Source organism: Phycodurus eques, chromosome 8, assembly GCF_024500275.1.
Source record: "Phycodurus eques isolate BA_2022a chromosome 8, UOR_Pequ_1.1, whole genome shotgun sequence".
NCBI lineage: Eukaryota > Metazoa > Chordata > Actinopteri > Syngnathiformes > Syngnathidae > Phycodurus > Phycodurus eques.
In genome coordinates this window covers 8,697,523-8,714,010 of record NC_084532.1, presented here as the reverse complement: position 1 = coordinate 8,714,010, position 16,488 = coordinate 8,697,523, and the positions used below count along the sequence as shown (strand labels likewise).

Sequence of the window (16,488 nt, the reverse complement as noted above, 5' to 3'; positions counted from 1 at the left end):
TAGGTCAAGCAGAAAGGAGGATCTGTATCCCTTTTATGCCGGAACAGTTATTATGTGTCAGAGTGGAGTTTTTAAGTTTCCGCTGTGGTTTCTTCGTATTTTAATGGATATTTATCGAGAATCGGAGTCGATCAGTCAAACAGAACAAGGATTCTAGAGGGGAGTGAGTAAAGAAGACAACAAAAGACAAATCACTAACTGTAAACAAGATGAGGAAAGTAAATTATTATATACCCAGAACAATGACACTGCGATTGACTGGCAACCAGTTCAGGGTGTTCCTCGCCTCTCAGGCACACCCACGTGCCCGAGTGAGGGTAAGCGGTTTGGAAAATGGACGGATGGATGGATCGTATGAGTTTGGGCAGGTGTACCTAATAAAGTGGACAGTATGTTTCCATGTGTCTGCATGAGTGGGGAAAATCATCTGCGACCCCAAATGTAGAAGGATATAGTAATTCTATTTCAAAACAGGACTACAATTATTATTGACCATAAATTTTACTTTATTTTTTAATAGATATTTTTAGTGCATCGTGTTAAGGTTACATTGCTTTCTTTGGGGGTTTATTGTTGTGGCTGGTCTGGAAGAACAAAGGAGGAAGCCACCAGGTCCAACAAGGTGAAAGACTAGAAATGATGAACTTACCCCAACTTTATCATTTTGAGTCATTTATAGTTGTTTGTCGCCGTGTTTGGGAGCAAACTGGACAACACAGTAGATCATGCATTAGACATGAATTTTCTTATATACACTTTTTACTCTTGAAATCCTCTAGAAATTAAAGTCAACATGTCTCTGTAAGCCAGTTCAATTAACAACTTTGCCTTTTTTAGTACAAATCCCGCACACCAATAACTGAAATAATGGCAGTGTAAACCTAGTCCTGTGTTTTGTCGAGTTTATTTTTAGTTTGGCCAATGAGTAAAGTACTGTAAATACATAAGACTGATCTAAGAGAAAAGGTGTTTCAGAGGACTCATGTGATCACAGTGGGGCCATTGCGTCCAGTCTTCTCATGAAGTTGTGAAACCTTCAAGGCAATGTCTACCAAGGGCGCCAACATCACCTGCACAGAGAAGACAACACACCCACACTAAATGTGACTTTACTTTTGCCTTACACCAAAGAAACAAACTGCACATGTGCACAACAACAATACTGGCTGAACCATATGATTTTTGCTGACAATCTGAACAATGAACTCCAACCCTTTGCTTGGGGTCAGGGAACTGGATTGGGAAACGCTCCATTAAATTGCACTGAAACAAAATTGTGCTATAGGCTAAGTAGATCGGATCTAAATTATACAATAATGTGAGTAACAGTGAGTTAAAGTGCTTCAGATATTAAATGTACTCTGAAATAAACCAAAGTGTAATAAAAGGAGAAATGCGTGGTTGTAGACACCCACAATTTTGCATACATTCCAGGACACAAGTGGATTGTACATTTCAGTGACCAGATTGTGCAAGTGGTGGCCGACTGGTTAGCACATCTGCCTCACAGTTCTGAAGACCCGGGTTCAAATCTGGCCCCGCCTGTGTGGGGTTTGCATGTTTTCCCCGTGCTTGCGTGGGTTTTCTCTGGGTACTCCGGTTTCCTCCCACATCCCAAAAACATGCACGGTAGCTTAATTGAAGACTAAATTGCTCTAGGTGTGAATGTGAGTGCCAATGGTTGTTTGCGATTGGCTGATAACCAGTTCAGCGTGTACACTGCCTCTCGGCCGAAGATAGCTGGGATAGATTCCAGCACGCCCGCGACCCTAGTGAGGATAAGCGGTACAGAAAATAAATGGATGGATGGATGGATGGATTGTGTAAGTGTACATAATGTGGTGGTCTGTACATGTCGGATATCTGCCACTTTGACTTCGTGGATGTAAAGCGATGATGTGCACACTCCCGCGTCTTTCCAAATATCACAAATAAACTAAAAAATACCTGCTGTCACATATATAGACTGTTAAGTATGATCTTCGTCAAATACGGAAAATAATTCCAGACGACGGCCAGCGGAGTAATATGGAGATTATTGTCAGGGTTGTTTGTATTATATGTGCCGTGCCATGAGATTGGCTGGCGATCCGTCCAGGGTGTACCCTGCCTCTCACCCAATCTGGTGGATAGGCTCCAGCTCACCCACGACCCGAATGAGGACAAGCGGTATAGAAAATGAATGGATGATCTCTCTCATTGCTATTAACTTAAAAGTTCTGACCTGAGGGTCCTGGTAAATCTTCTGGGGGTCCTTCTCATAGCTATCAATGTAGAGCCTGACGGTTGCACCTGCACTGCCTGTGCCGCTGAGACGGAAAATAATCCGAGAACCATCAGCGAATATAATCCTGAGACCCTGTGGGAACAGGAAGGTTAAGAGGGGATAAGTCAAGTATTTCATGCAATCCTGGGGTGAATGTATTTTTCAAAAGATTAAAAAAACATCTGACAATCCCGGTCGCTCAACAATTTTCAGATCGCAGTCCTCCTCAGATCCCTAACCTGGTTTTTGGAAACACTTCCATCCACAGCATCTGTGTAGGCAAAGTTGTCTGCAATTGCCACCTCGTACGTCTTATCACCCGATGAGAACTTCTTCCCCACAAAGGATGGGTTGAACATTGCTGTTTCCAGGTCCTTGATCATTTTGTTGGCAGCATCTGATTCGACCTCCTCATAATCATACCTGAAGGAAATGTTTGCGTGTTGAGTTAATCCATATTTCTATTTCAAAATGTAGAGCAAAGGATATCGGTGTATCACATTAAAACATGATGTATCACTTAGTACTCACACAGGAAATGAAAAGGAACGCAAGCGTTTAATTCTACAGTTCTCACTAATATCACTAGAGGGAGTAGAGCACTGAAATCAATTTAATCAAATGACATCGCTGTGCAATTTAAGGATTGTGTTGTGTAATGTCAACAACTTAAAAAATAAACCTTCTTTGACATTTTTTAAAAATACTACCACATATTATTTTAAAGGCCTGCATTTGATTATGGTTTCAATGTCAATAACTGCTGTTTTGTAAAAGAGACCTTGGACAAGGATGAGTAAGAGGCCAAGTGAGAGACAAAGAGAAATAATGAAGGCAAGAAGAAACAATCATGGAATGGAGCCAAAGGAAACCTCAAGCTCTTAATAATCATGGATAAGTAGAACTTCATCTGAATGTTCGCACTTTCCTTTATGTTCAGTTTGTACTTCCACTCACTGACTGTGATGTCATTGTAAAAGCATTTATTGGAAAACGTTTCATAATTTAAAAGATCAAATCATGTTACATGGTCCAGTTATATTTTATTAATTTCATTCATTCTTTCATTCATCTTCCGTTCCACTTCTCCTCACTAGGGCCGCGGGAGTGCTGGAGCCTATCCCAACTATCATCGGGCAGGAGGCGGGGTACACCCTGAACTGGTTGCCAGCCAATCGCAGGGCACATACAAACAAACAACCATTCACACTCACAGTCACACCGGGCAATTTAGAGTTGTCAATTAACCTAGCATGCATGTTTTTGGGATGTGGGAGGAAACCGGAGTGCCCGGAGAAAACCCACGCAGGCACGGGGAGAACATGCAAACTCCACACAGGCGGGGTCGGGGATTGAACCCCAGACCTCAGAACTGTGAGGCAGACGCTCTAACCAGTCGTCCACCGTGCCACCTTAAAAAAACTAAATTAAAAAAAAAAGTTGCAATGTTACAATAATAAATAACGTGTAACGTTATAAGAATTAAGTTTTGTTTTTTTCAAGAAAAAAATGTGAAGTAAAAACTATTAAGGAGGATTTTAGGTTGAAACTCTGGGTGGAGAATGACTATTTTGAGTTCAAAAAGGGTCAAACTGAGAATGGGGGAAGACAACACGCCATAGGTGTTACATTTAGGATTGTTACCCTTTATCATTTTTGGGAAGTAATATATCATTGTACAGTAAAACAAACTGAAGCAAGGACATCAGTTAGTAGAATGTGGAAACACAGGTGTAGGACGTGGTCACATTTCCTTCTACCTGGTGAAGAAGTTCCTGCCAAACTTTTGCCAATGAGCCTTCATGATGTCTTCCACGCTCTGTTTCCGACTGGCTAAAATTGACAACCATGTGAGTACTGCCCACAGGCCGTCCTTCTCCCGAATATGATCGGAGCCTGGTTATTGGACAGAAAGAGTGGAGTGGGGCTTTTAGGGGTATTTTCAGCCTTTCATTTCAGTGTCCCGTGTTAAATGTATACTTTTTACTTACCAGTGCCAAAGCTCTCCTCTCCACACAGAGACAGTTTTCCTGCATCCATCAAATTCCCAAAGAACTTCCAGCCTGTTGGAGTCTCATACAGTTGCATTTGCAGTGCTTTAGCCACACTAGAACAGATTGACACAAAACAATAGATGCATTATTGATGGCAGCTCATAATTTATTTTTGCATATTTAATTAGGGGTTTTGAGATTTGTACTTGTCCAGGGCTCCACTAGTGGGCATACTGCGGGCCAGCCCCTTCACACCAGTCTTTTGGAAGTACGGAATGCTGGTAATGTTGGCCGCGATAACAGCCACCGAGTCTGATGGGTTCACGAAAAATCCATGTTTGCCGAGGACCATGTTACGGTCCTGGGAGGGGACAAGGTGAACAGACATACAAGGGTCACCAACTCCAGAGAGCAAACATTTGCCACATTTTAAAAAACATATGTTGTGACGACCATTATAATGACGAACACAATAACCAACATTCTCTTCTACACCACAAACTTTCCTCTGAGAAAAAAAATCTAAATCCAAACCAAAGAACCATTCCAAATTTAATGCAAGCCTGTCTCACACTCTTTCTTAAACTGGATTTACAAATGCACATCCAGGTGCCCAGTGGAAATTTAACGCCTATATCCATTTTTTTTCCAGACTGGATCTATATATGTATCTTATATTTACAAAACAAACCACAATTTCAGTGAGGTAGAGACGTTGTGTAAAACATAAATGCAGAATACAATGATTTGCAAATCCTTTTCAACCTATATTCAATAGAATACAGAACAAAGACAAGATAATGTTCCAACTGATTAAAACAAAAACACATATTTACTAAAAGTACTAAACTGTATTTAAAAAAAATAAAATCAAATTTAAACCGCTCTAACAACACGCAGTTTGAACATTTAATTTGGATTCTTTCAGGTACCACCAGAGGGAGCCTGCCCCATACCACATTTTGAGAAGCACTGTTCTATGCAGTTGTTTTATACATAATTGTTGTCCTTGTGACCCTCATAATACACTAAGTATTGCATTTAAAACTGTGGAACCCCCCCCCCCCCCCCCCAAAACAAACTTACACCACTGCTGAAACAGATTTGCAAATCATTGCATTGCTTTTGTGTACATTTTACACAACGCCCCACTTCTTTGGAATTGCGGTTTTAATATTACAACTTACACACAATCCAATATGGCTGTGCTTACACAAACAAAACACATGCCCATTTTGCAAAGAAAAATGTCCACAACCATCAACACCAGGCAGTGCCAACACGTAAGTAAACATCCATCCATCCATTTTATCCTCACTAGGGTCGCGGGCATGCTGGAGCCTATCCCAGCTAACTCTGGGCGAGAGGCAGGGGTGCACCCTGAACTGTTCACCAGGCAATCGCAGCATTAAATAAACAATAATGAATAAATAATAAAATGATTAAAGATCACATACTGTTTAGTGGGAATGGACTAACGCTTCCCTGCATTGATTAGCAACGAGTAACCTCGACATGACTCCACTGGCAGTCGTCGGGAGTTAATATCTTTATTTAATTATCAACATTCTAATGTAGTATATTTAGACCATATTTTATTAAATATTGCATTTGCTGTTGTTTAGATTTACAGCTGGTGTTATTTTATTTATTTGTGTTGTTTGGGCAGATGTCACCATTTAGTGTATTTCGATGACTGTTATATTCGACCTGTGTGTTTACTCTGCATTTGCACGAGGCTTTACATGATCAGGATTTTCGGGGCCGATCACCGATCAGCAAGTTTAAAAAAACAATACCTGCAGTGTGTCTATTTACATGACTTGTTCATTTATTGTATATACTTGTGTACTGTATACTGTCTTCAGAATTATTCCCTAGCATTTTAGACAAAAGTTAAAACATCAATGACCTCTAGGAAACATTCAAGGATTGGCCACTGACATAAGTTTAGGTCAAATCAACATTACAAGATGACAGAAATAATGGGTGCTAACTTATTGTAATGCAATTACTTTATTGCAATTAAATTACTTTAACAAATACTGTTAATGACACGCTTACTCTAACTTTCTCACTATCCTGGCTATATGGACGGGTGTTGTCCAGACCGGAGTTTGCATCCGTTTGGCTTTTCCCTTTTTTAGTTTTTTTCCCATGCTGCTTTCAAGCAACTCCGCCCCGTGTACATTCTTCAGGTGCCGATCAAATTTGTTGTGTTGAAGCATTTAGATGACGTTCCCCACGACGTATTTCAGTTGTGCACAGACTTCAAATAACTTATGTTGTTTGTCTGAGACGCCGCAAAATAGTCCCACACTGACGACGTGTTTTTTCACTGACAAGATTGAAAAAAACTTTATTGGCCATCAGATAGTTACAATACTACGCCACAAGACACGTGACAAGTCTAAAAATAAACTAGCTTTTGGATTCATACGCGATGGCGACGCGGAGTAAATGTCTTTTGCGAAGCTGATCGATGACGTCATTGATCGGATCAGCGAATTATGACATGAAAGCCGATCGGCCGATTAACATAAAATGCTAATTATCGGGCCGATACCGATCCAACCGATCAGATCGGTGTAAAGTCTAATTTGACCTTGTAGATAACGGATACATCTGTTTCCATCCATTTTCCATACATTTTCAACACCGCTTATCCTGGTTAGGGTCGCGGGGCGCTGGAGCCTATCCCAGCTGACTTCGGGCTAAAGGCGGACTACACCCTGAACTGGTCGCCAGTCAGTCGCAGGGCACATATAGACACGGACAACCATTCGCACTCACATTCACACCGTCACTGAGTGGGAACTGAACCCACGCTGCCCGCACCAAAGTCAGGCGAGTGTACCACTACACCATCAGTGACTACATCTGTTTCCATGTTGCTTCAATTATGCTGCATGATGTGGAGTTGTGCCACTAAAAGCAAAACATTGGATTTGTGTCGCTTCAACCATGAAGTCCATCCAACATGGCAGTCAATCAAACGTACTACAAGAAAGTCAAATTCAGTTTTGTTTTTTCATTAAACATGTGGTAAAACTTTGAAAAAATTGATTGACTGACCCAGAAGCAAACAACTTGTAGAGTACGGAGGAGAGAAAATTCACTTTAGAGCTGACATTTTCCAAGTCTAGTTTACAGTCTTGATTGTGTCAACCTGTTCTTTCATAACTTTGCTCTTTAGGGTCTTGTGTTCCAGTTGTAAAATCCTTGTCCAAGAAAAATAAAGTTTACTTACACCATCACCATCGAAGGCGGCTCCAAAGTCATACTTTCCACCTTTAAGGGCGTTCACCAGGTCGGCGGCATAAGTCAGGTTTGGGTCAGGGTGGTGCCCACCAAAATCCTCCTTGGGGACACAGTTGACTGCAGAGTTGGCTGGAGATCCCAACTCCTCACACACTATCTTCTTCACATAAGGACCAACCACTGAAAAAAAGAGTGATTGGCAAATGTAAATCTCTATGACATGTGACTCTCTAAAATATATATACATTACAAAAAAGACACGCCGGACGACTGGTTAGAGCGTCTGCCTCACAGTTCTGAGGTCCGGGGTTCGATCCCCGGCCCCGCCTGTGTGGAGTTTGCATGTTCTCCCCGTGCCTGCGTGGGTTTTCTCCGGGCACTCCCATAAACATGCATGAATTGGAGACTCTAAATTGCCCGTAGGTGTGAATGTGAGTGCGAATGGTTGTTTGTTTGTATGTGCCCTGCGATTGGCTGGCAACCAGTTCAGGGTGTACCCCGCCTCCAGCCCGATGATAGCTGGGATAGGCTACAGCACGCCCGCGACCCTAGTGAGGAGATGCGGCTCACAAAATGGATGGATGGATGGACAAAAAAGACACAACACAACACCACAATATGAGATACATCTGCACAAATCGATGATACAATAAAAGAAATCAAAAATTCAGTCAAACTTCTTTGTTTTTTATACCTCCATGCATTGCATCCAGGCGGACATTAATGTGATTGGCTCCAGAGAGAAGCTCCTTCAGTGCGGCAAAGTCAAAAATACCCCTCAGCATATCTGCATAGGCCTCAACAGAGTCCACGATCTCCACTGGGACAAAGACGATAAAGCACAGAGGAAGAAAGCTGCAGATACTCTCAAATCTTCAGCTACAGTATGTGGTGTTTTTCAAAATGAAAAACACCACATACTGTAGCTCATATTTAGTTTTTGAGCACACACTCTAAATAATTTAAAGAAAAAACCTATGAATGGCTTGAAACTCTCCACATCAAAGGTCTGCTTGCCAATCTTCGACAGGTCCACCTTGATCTCTGGGCAAATGTGATACTCCTGCAGGCCCTTGCTGATCTCAAAGATTTTGTTTGTAATGTCCTCTGGAGCAGGCCCTGCAGACAGTGGAAGATAAAGAAGATGGTAAGTGTTCACACTACCATCTCTGGACTAATTGCAAACAACAAGCCTCCAATAGTGAAGTGGATACCTCATTTTTCAGTGCATGCAGGGTCGGGTCAAGTGTACTACAGCTGAGGCTACAGCTGTTCTAGTTCTTCACTCACCACCACTGGAGATGTTGTACTTGATACCAAAGTCTCCGTTTGGGCCCCCTGGGTTGTGACTGGCTGTGAGGATTATTCCGCCCACGGCTTTTATCTTGCGGATCACACAGGACACGGCTGGGGTGGACATAATGCCATCCTGACCAATCACCAGGTGACCAATCTACAGGAAGAGAAACAAATCTTAATAATAAAATATCTGACAGTCTTTTTAGGAATTGATTATAATTCTTCAATATTGGGGATTTTATTATAGTTGACATTTTTCTAAATAAGAAATATGTTAGGGTTTATCAAATTTGTCAATAATAAGGTAATTGTCCATATATAACACTTGACACTCAAGTGTTTTCATTCTGCTTTATAATTTCCATATGAAGATGCTCAGATCTGATGTACCCTATCAGAGGTATACATTTAAAGTGGCAGGAAGCAGATACCTGCTCTGGGAGAGACAAGCACCAATTGTCACAATGCCCCTAAGCAAGATGGCGCCTACCAGTGTGGTCGCCTCGGTAACGCGCTCTTTAGTATTGCCCTGTGCCCTCATCAAAAGATAGCGGCTGGAACATTTTGCGGTCGAAGGTCAAAGGTTGAAGCAATCAGCAGTGATGAAGAACGCATCTGCACAATGAGCCATATATGTGATTGTTTTACGTTGCTGCTGTGTGTGCCCTTATCTCAAGATAGCAGCAACGTCTGTGTAACTAGGAACCGCCCTAAGAAATTAAAAAGAGAGGAATCGACAGAATGTGTTCAGAGCGGTAGTAGATTGTAACTGCGAACAACTCTAATCGTTCTCCTCGCGAGTATATAAACCATCTCTTGTCTTCCTTCCTTGTTTATTAAATGTTCTAGGTTGTTTGAACCTGACAGAGGCCACCTCATCCACACGCAGCATCAGCACTGGGACGCCCCAAGGTTGTGCCCTCTCTCCGCTGCTCTTCTCTCTCGACACGAACGACTGCACCTCAGCGCACCAGACTGTCAAACTCCTGAGGTTTGCAGATGACACCACTGTCATCGCCCTCACCAAGGACGGTGACGAGTCTGCATATCGACAGGAAGCGGAGCGGCCGACACAACCTGGAGCTGAACACGCTCAAGACTGTAGAGATGATCGTGGACTTCAGGAGGCATCCTTCGCCACAGCTGCCCCTCACGTTGTTCAGCTGCCTTGTGTCAACCGTCGAGACCTTCAAGTTCCTGGGAATTACAGTCTCTCAGGACCTGAAGTGGGCGACCAACATCAACTCCGTCCTCAAAATGGTCCAGCAGAGGATGTACTTCCTCCGGCTTCTGAGAAAGCACGGCCTGCCACCGGAGCTGCTGAGGCAGTTCTACACAGCGGTCATCGAATCAGTCCTGTGTTCTTCCATCACAGTCTGGTTTGGTGCTGCTACAAAAAAGGACAAACTCCGACTGCAACGGACAATCAAAACTGCTGAAAGGATTGTCGGTACCCCCTACCCACCCTTGAGGACTTGCACGCTGCCAGAACTAAGACAAGAGCGTGCAAAATCCTCTCGGACCCTCCGCATCCCGGTCACCAGCTCTTCCAGCTCCTTCCCTCAGGTAGGTGTTAGAATAAAAGGACATTGTTATCCCATATTTACTCTTATAGTATTTTCAAAGCATGCATTTAGCAGTATGTTGGTTGTATCATAAAAGTTGATGTCTGTGAAGAGGAGTTTACTCTTTCTTGATAAATAGGCTATAACTCTTCTGCTATCTGGACCACAAACAAAGAGTGTTATGTGCTGAACACATGAGTTACAACAAACGTGTGCCCTCTTTCCAAAGATGGCGGCTGGAGCATTTTGTGGTCAGAGGTCAAAGGTTGGAGCAATAACCTTGAGGAAGAACACATCTCCACAGAGAGTCATATATGTGATTGTTTATGATGATGCTATGTGCTCCCCCAACTTAATAGCAACAACAGCTGTGTAACTAGGATCTGCCCAAAGGAAATAAAAAGAGAGGGGACGGACAGAGAGACTCAGAGCGGTTTCGAGACTGTAACTGAACACACTCTCGTCCGTTTCTCCTTGCAAGTCTGAAAACTGAACTACCTCGGTGTCTGTCTTGTTTTTTTTACAAGTGTTTTAGGTGTCTTGAACCTGACAGTAGGCGCTACCGATCAATGCAAACTAGAACTAGCAGACATTCCAACAGCTTCTTCCGTCTTGCAATCAACTTCTAAAACAGCTAACCGACAATTCCATAACAACATGCTGGCAATTTTTTGACTTGAGTTCATTGTCACATTTCTGTGGGGCCAATTATACATTACCCGTGCACTCACTGTAGTTGTCTCGCCACGCTGCACTATTTGCATATACTGGCCAGAGTAGCATCTGCTCCATTTGCACACTGATTGAGGAGTATCTGCAACATTTGCACAACCAACATTGTCCCAGACTATCGCACTACTCGTCACTTTAAACCGCATACACTCCTTGAAGTCGCCCTTTGCACAATGGTCATTGCACCGGACTATTGCAATATTAGTCATTCGAACTGCTCTAAGTGCTAGAGGACTCTGCATCTTTTTGCACAATTGTCAAAAAAAATTAAAAATGTACCGGCATTACCAGATAACTAGCAACCCTTTACTGCTCTGTGACTGTTTTTTTTTCTCTCTTTCTTTTTCTTTTGTCAATGTCTTTATGTCTCAAAAGTGTTCTCTGTCAATTGACTGTCTGTTGTCGTACTAGAGCGGCTCCAACTACCGGAGACAAATTCCTTGTGTGTTTTTTGTACATACTTGGCAAATAAAGATGATTCTGATTCTGATACCTGTTTTTTTTTCTTCTAAATACATTAAATGTTTGAAGTGCTGAAAATATATGCGAAGACTTATAATAATATAGTGCGGAATTGTTGAGATATACTGTAGCTTAAACAGCTTCAGCATCTTTTTTACCATTTGAATTTGAATGTTCCTGATTTTGTGGGCGGGGCTAAAACACATCCCCGGCGGCGTATACTTTATTGCGCGAGTTCCCTCCCACACTGTATAAGGACAAAGTGACGTCGGTTTCGTTTGGCTATGCTGCTCAGTGTTAAGTTAGCTGTGCTTAGCTTCCATAACAAGGCCCATTTACCACCAACAAGCTAACAATGGCTAGACCCCAAAAATGTGTCTTCGCTGGTTGACTAAGTTTTACAGAAAAGCTCGGTGACGTTATTTAAGCTCCCAAAAAATGAGGAAAAAAAACAGTGATGGACTGACTTTTTCAAGACACGCAGATGGCGAGCCGAACATCAACACCGCATCCCGACTCTGCAGTGCGCATTTTACGACAGATAGATTTGTAAACTTTCACCAGAGACGAGAGGTGGGTAGAGTAGCCAAATATTGTACTCGAGTAAGAGGACTATTACTTCAGAATAATATGACTCGAGTAAAACTAAAAAGTAGTCCTCCAAACATTTACTTGAGTAAAAGTAATAAAGTACTCAGTGAAAAAACTACAAGAGTAATTGGGGAGTAACTTCTGCTTAAAAAAAAAAATAGTAATAATCAGAGCATGAACGTCAAATGAAATAAAAACTAATAATATATAGGAGTTCACACACATCTACCACCATTTCAATTTTTAATCCCCAGAAACCAACAACACATGCATTGGACCCTACAGAAACATTATTTGGTTTTTTTCACTTCAATGAGTGAATGAAGAAGCTGTTTGCTGAACAGACTTATTGATAGTGTGTTTGTGTACGTGCGTAAACAAGCGAGCGAGAAAGAGAGAGATTAAGATGACAGCATGACATGTATCCCCAAAGAAACGGTTTATGACGATAAAAATAGGGCTAATGTTGCCAGATGCACTGCCAAAACAACAACAGAAACATCTGCAAGACTACACTGCATCATAACACTGTTGTTTTTCGGAGTCTGTAAACACTCGCACAGCTGTTTTTTCCCCAAAATTAATCTTTCGATTTGCCCGCGAAGGCTTTGTGTGCAGTCATGTGACTGCCTTGTGCCGTCTGATTGGTGAATTGAAGTCAAATGACAGTAGGGATCGCGTTGGATTGGCTCAATGGCTCCCTATGCGGAAGTCGAAGATGAAGTCTACAAATCGATCGCGCACGCAAAAATGGATAAATAAAAGTAGTGAGTGGCATGTTGATCATTGTAACGGAGTAAAAGTATCGATTCTTCTTAACATAAATACAAGTAAAAGTAAAAAGTATGGTGCATTCAAACTACTCTGACAATGTATCCAAAATGTTATTTGAGTAAATGTAACGGAGTAAATGTAATGCATTACTACCCACTTCGACCAGAGACAACATGACTTTGTGGGTAATTTGATACTAATGAACTGGGCAGTGCCGACTGTGTAACAACCTGGGCTTCCTCCTACCGTGCTGCTGTCGTCAGGTGCCATGTTCGGCTCTGACATGTCACCAACAACGAGGGTAAGTTGACTTGTGTGCTTATTTTTGTGTTTACAGTCCACAATAACCATTCAATTTTGAAGTTGAGCCTCCTAACGTGATTTTACATCATATAAGCTGTCACCCCCTCAGTATGTTTGATTCATTTTTGCCGCATCCATTCAACACGCCCACAGGTCTGAAAGCTGAGAGGTGGCCCTTATTTTTAAGTTTTGAAACCTGATTTTATATACTTAGCAATTTATTGTATTCATTCAAATTTGGCAGGCTTGTTAACATTACTCTTGTCTGTGGTGTGTCGAATTTCCATGACATTTTTTGGGCCTGTTTAGTGCCACTTTGGCAATGTTGCAGTGATGTCCAACTGCATTGCATCACACTAGGCATTGTTGCAAATATTTTGGTGAACAATATAAGAGGTGTATAATAAAAATAAAAAATAAAACATTGAGGATGATCCAATAGTTAAAGACCATTTAAAAATATATCACATATAACACATAAGAATAAACGTATTTATTTTTAAATAATACCATGTTGACATGCAAAACAGAGACATACTATCTTTGTAAAAGTAAAATATCTGATACAGCTGTTGCATTAAATCTCACTTGATTTTGCAGGCGTTCCCGACGGAAGTGTAAAGTGAGTGCACATTTGACTGAGTGTTTGAATTTAACGAATTATTACAGCGCTACAGGAAATTGAGTGGATTGCTTCAGTAAACACATGCAATTTCCATACCCCATCATTTCTTAACAAACCACAGGTGTCAAAATGGAGTTCAGTACTATCATCTTTGTGTAACTTTGGACATTTGTGACCACAGATTTACACTTTTATGTCCTCGTTACTTTCATATACTGTAAACATACTGCATCCATAGATTTCCTATACCGCTTGTCAGTGTTGGGCAAGCTACTTAGGAAAATGGGGTGAGCTAAACTAAAAGTTATTCTACATATAAATGAAGCTTCATTACAGTGAAGCTACTGAACAGAGAAATGCACTGTTAGACATTCCCGTAGATTCTACAGTTATTTACCACATACCATACAGTAAAATGCTTTGTGATTATACAGTAATTGCAGTTTACACTGTATCATGGGATTTTGGTTGATGTCTCACAGAGAGTTACTGTATTTTGCAGCAGAAGCCGCGCGGCGCCTAGCATGCATGCAGTGCGCTATAAAAATGTTTAACTGTTGCTGTAATAAAGACATTCATCCTTAAGGTTAATGAAAAATAAGGATTCCTGTAACATTGATTGTGTGTTTATGTTACCTGTAGTTTGTTGAATGTGTGTCTTATTTAAGCCTCGCTCTACATTTACAGTATGTTACACTTTGTTTTCATTAAAACCCTGACAGTGGGTTGTGTGCGATAGAGTGACAGTCAGTTGAGCTGAATGCTAAGTGAAGCTAAGCTAACTGTTACCTGGTGACTTCTCAGATGGATTAGATACAAGGGTGTACTTCGTTGTGATTGCTCAATTTGGCCAACTTCTTCTGCAAGCCAAACGAGCACCTGTTTTACTGAAGGGACTCATCACCACCACAATGAATGAAACACTGATTTAATAAAATATGGTAACTCTGTTTATAGTGTGTAATGCCAACCAAAATCCCATGACGCAGTGGAAACTATTTAATTAAAGTATAATCACTTTACAGTATATTACTGCAAGGTATGTGGTAAAGAACTGTAGAATATACAGTAATGTCTATGTGTACTGTATGTTCCCAGCATGCTTTGTAATCTTCATGGCTCCGCAGTGTTTAAGCATTACGCTGTAAATAACGAGACACACGTATTTAACAAGAGACACATGCAGGAAAATACACACCAAATTTTTCACACCAAATCCAGGTGTGAAAAACTTGTTGCATCATTCCCAAAAAGACTCATGGCTGTATTAGCTCAAAACGGTGCTTCTACTAAATACTGAGCAAAGGGTCTGAAAACGTATGGCTGCGTGGTATTTAAGTTTTTATATTTCCATAAATCTGTAAAAAATTCACCAATTCCGTTTTTTTCTGTCAACATGGGGTGCTGTGTGTACATTATCCATCCATCCATTTTCTGTGCCGCTTATCCTCACAAGGGTCGCGGGAGTGCTGGAGCCTATCCCAGCTATCTTCGGGCGAGAGGCGGGTTTCACCCTGAACTGGTCGCCAGTCAATTGCAGGGCACATAGAAACAAACAACCATTCGGACATTCACACCTACGGGCAATTTGAGAGTTTTCAATCAACCTACCACGCATATTTTTGGGATGTGGGAGGAAACCGGAGTACCCGAAGAAAACCCACGCAGATACGGAGAGAACATGCAAACTCCACACAGCCTGGGCCGGGATTTGAACCCCGATCATCAGAACTGTGAGGCACATGTGCTAACCAGTCACCCACCATGTGTACATTAATAAGGAAATAAAAATGATTTTAGCAAATGGCTGCAATATAAAAGTGAAAATTGTAAGGGGTTCTGAACACTTTCCGCACCAACTGTATATACTATAGTTGAATAACGGAGCACCATTACTCCGATCAGTGCAAGTCAAAGTGCATTGCTTGAGCTGTTAGCAAAACTGTTGAATGCTGTGTCAAATATGAAAAACGTTTCCATGTCGTGTAAAAGTCATGACATTTAAATAAGACCTAATTTGACTGTTAGCCTGGGTTGCTAGGCGGAAGCTAACACGAGCTCGTCGGGGAAGGGGACGTTCGTGTTCTCCTACTGACCCCGTTGGCGGCTGCAATCTGAACGATGAGCTGAATGGCGTCTTTCATGAAGAACCTGCCGTCGCCCCCCACCACCAGAATGGCTGCCTGGCGCTCAGCAGGCTCGATGACAGATAAAATGCTCTGAATGAAGTTTTCCACGTAGTGCTGGTTCTGCTGGAACACAGTCACCCTCTTCCTCAGGCCGCTCGTTCCGGGCTTCTGGTCCGTATACGGCTTGGTCTTCACCTGCGTGACTTTCACCATTTTGGCAAGCCTAGCCGGGAGAGCACCTTCAATGGTCCTGTGTGATCCGCTGTGTGTGTCGGGGGATGGGGGGCTCGGGGGCGCACGTACACGCTGGCCAACAACAACGCCCCCCTCCTCGGTTTAAAGGGCAAGAGCAATGAGAGTTCTATGCGCTGCAATGTATACGAGTTACGCTTCCTTGACTTTCCAGTTTGAATGCTGAGAATTATGCGGTCACAGTTCACACACCAAAAAAATATGTGTACGTGAAAATATGTACATTAGTTTTTTA

General features: G+C 41.9%; 1 protein-coding gene across 1 annotated transcript; it reads right to left on the bottom strand.

Annotated features, from left to right (window-relative positions):
• Positions 1-350: 350 nt before the first annotated feature.
• Positions 351-16,313, bottom strand: pgm1 (phosphoglucomutase 1). The gene is made up of 11 exons (XM_061684434.1): positions 15,969-16,313; positions 8,812-8,974; positions 8,497-8,640; positions 8,216-8,341; positions 7,511-7,701; positions 4,467-4,621; positions 4,258-4,373; positions 4,027-4,162; positions 2,506-2,689; positions 2,225-2,359; positions 351-1,070 (listed from the first exon to the last, which is right to left on the bottom strand). Exons 1-11 carry the CDS (start codon positions 16,212-16,214, stop codon positions 981-983), a joined length of 1,686 nt encoding a protein of 561 aa, XP_061540418.1. The 5' UTR covers positions 16,215-16,313; the 3' UTR covers positions 351-980.
• Between the last annotated feature and the right edge of the window lie 175 nt (positions 16,314-16,488).

What these genes read in the sequence shown, in the direction of transcription:
- pgm1 (XM_061684434.1), bottom strand. Translation starts at nt 16,214, where the DNA reads ATGGTGAAAGTCACGCAGGTGAAGACCAAGCCGTATACGGACCAGAAG. An exon ending in GAGTTTCAAGCCATTCATAG is followed by an intron (nt 8,342 to 8,496) that starts GTTTTTTCTTTA and finishes TCTTTGTCCCAG; the next exon opens with TGGAGATCGTGGACTCTGTT. An exon ending in GAAGTGTTTCCAAAAACCAG is followed by an intron (nt 2,360 to 2,505) that starts GTTAGGGATCTG and finishes CTGTTCCCACAG; the next exon opens with GGTCTCAGGATTATATTCGC.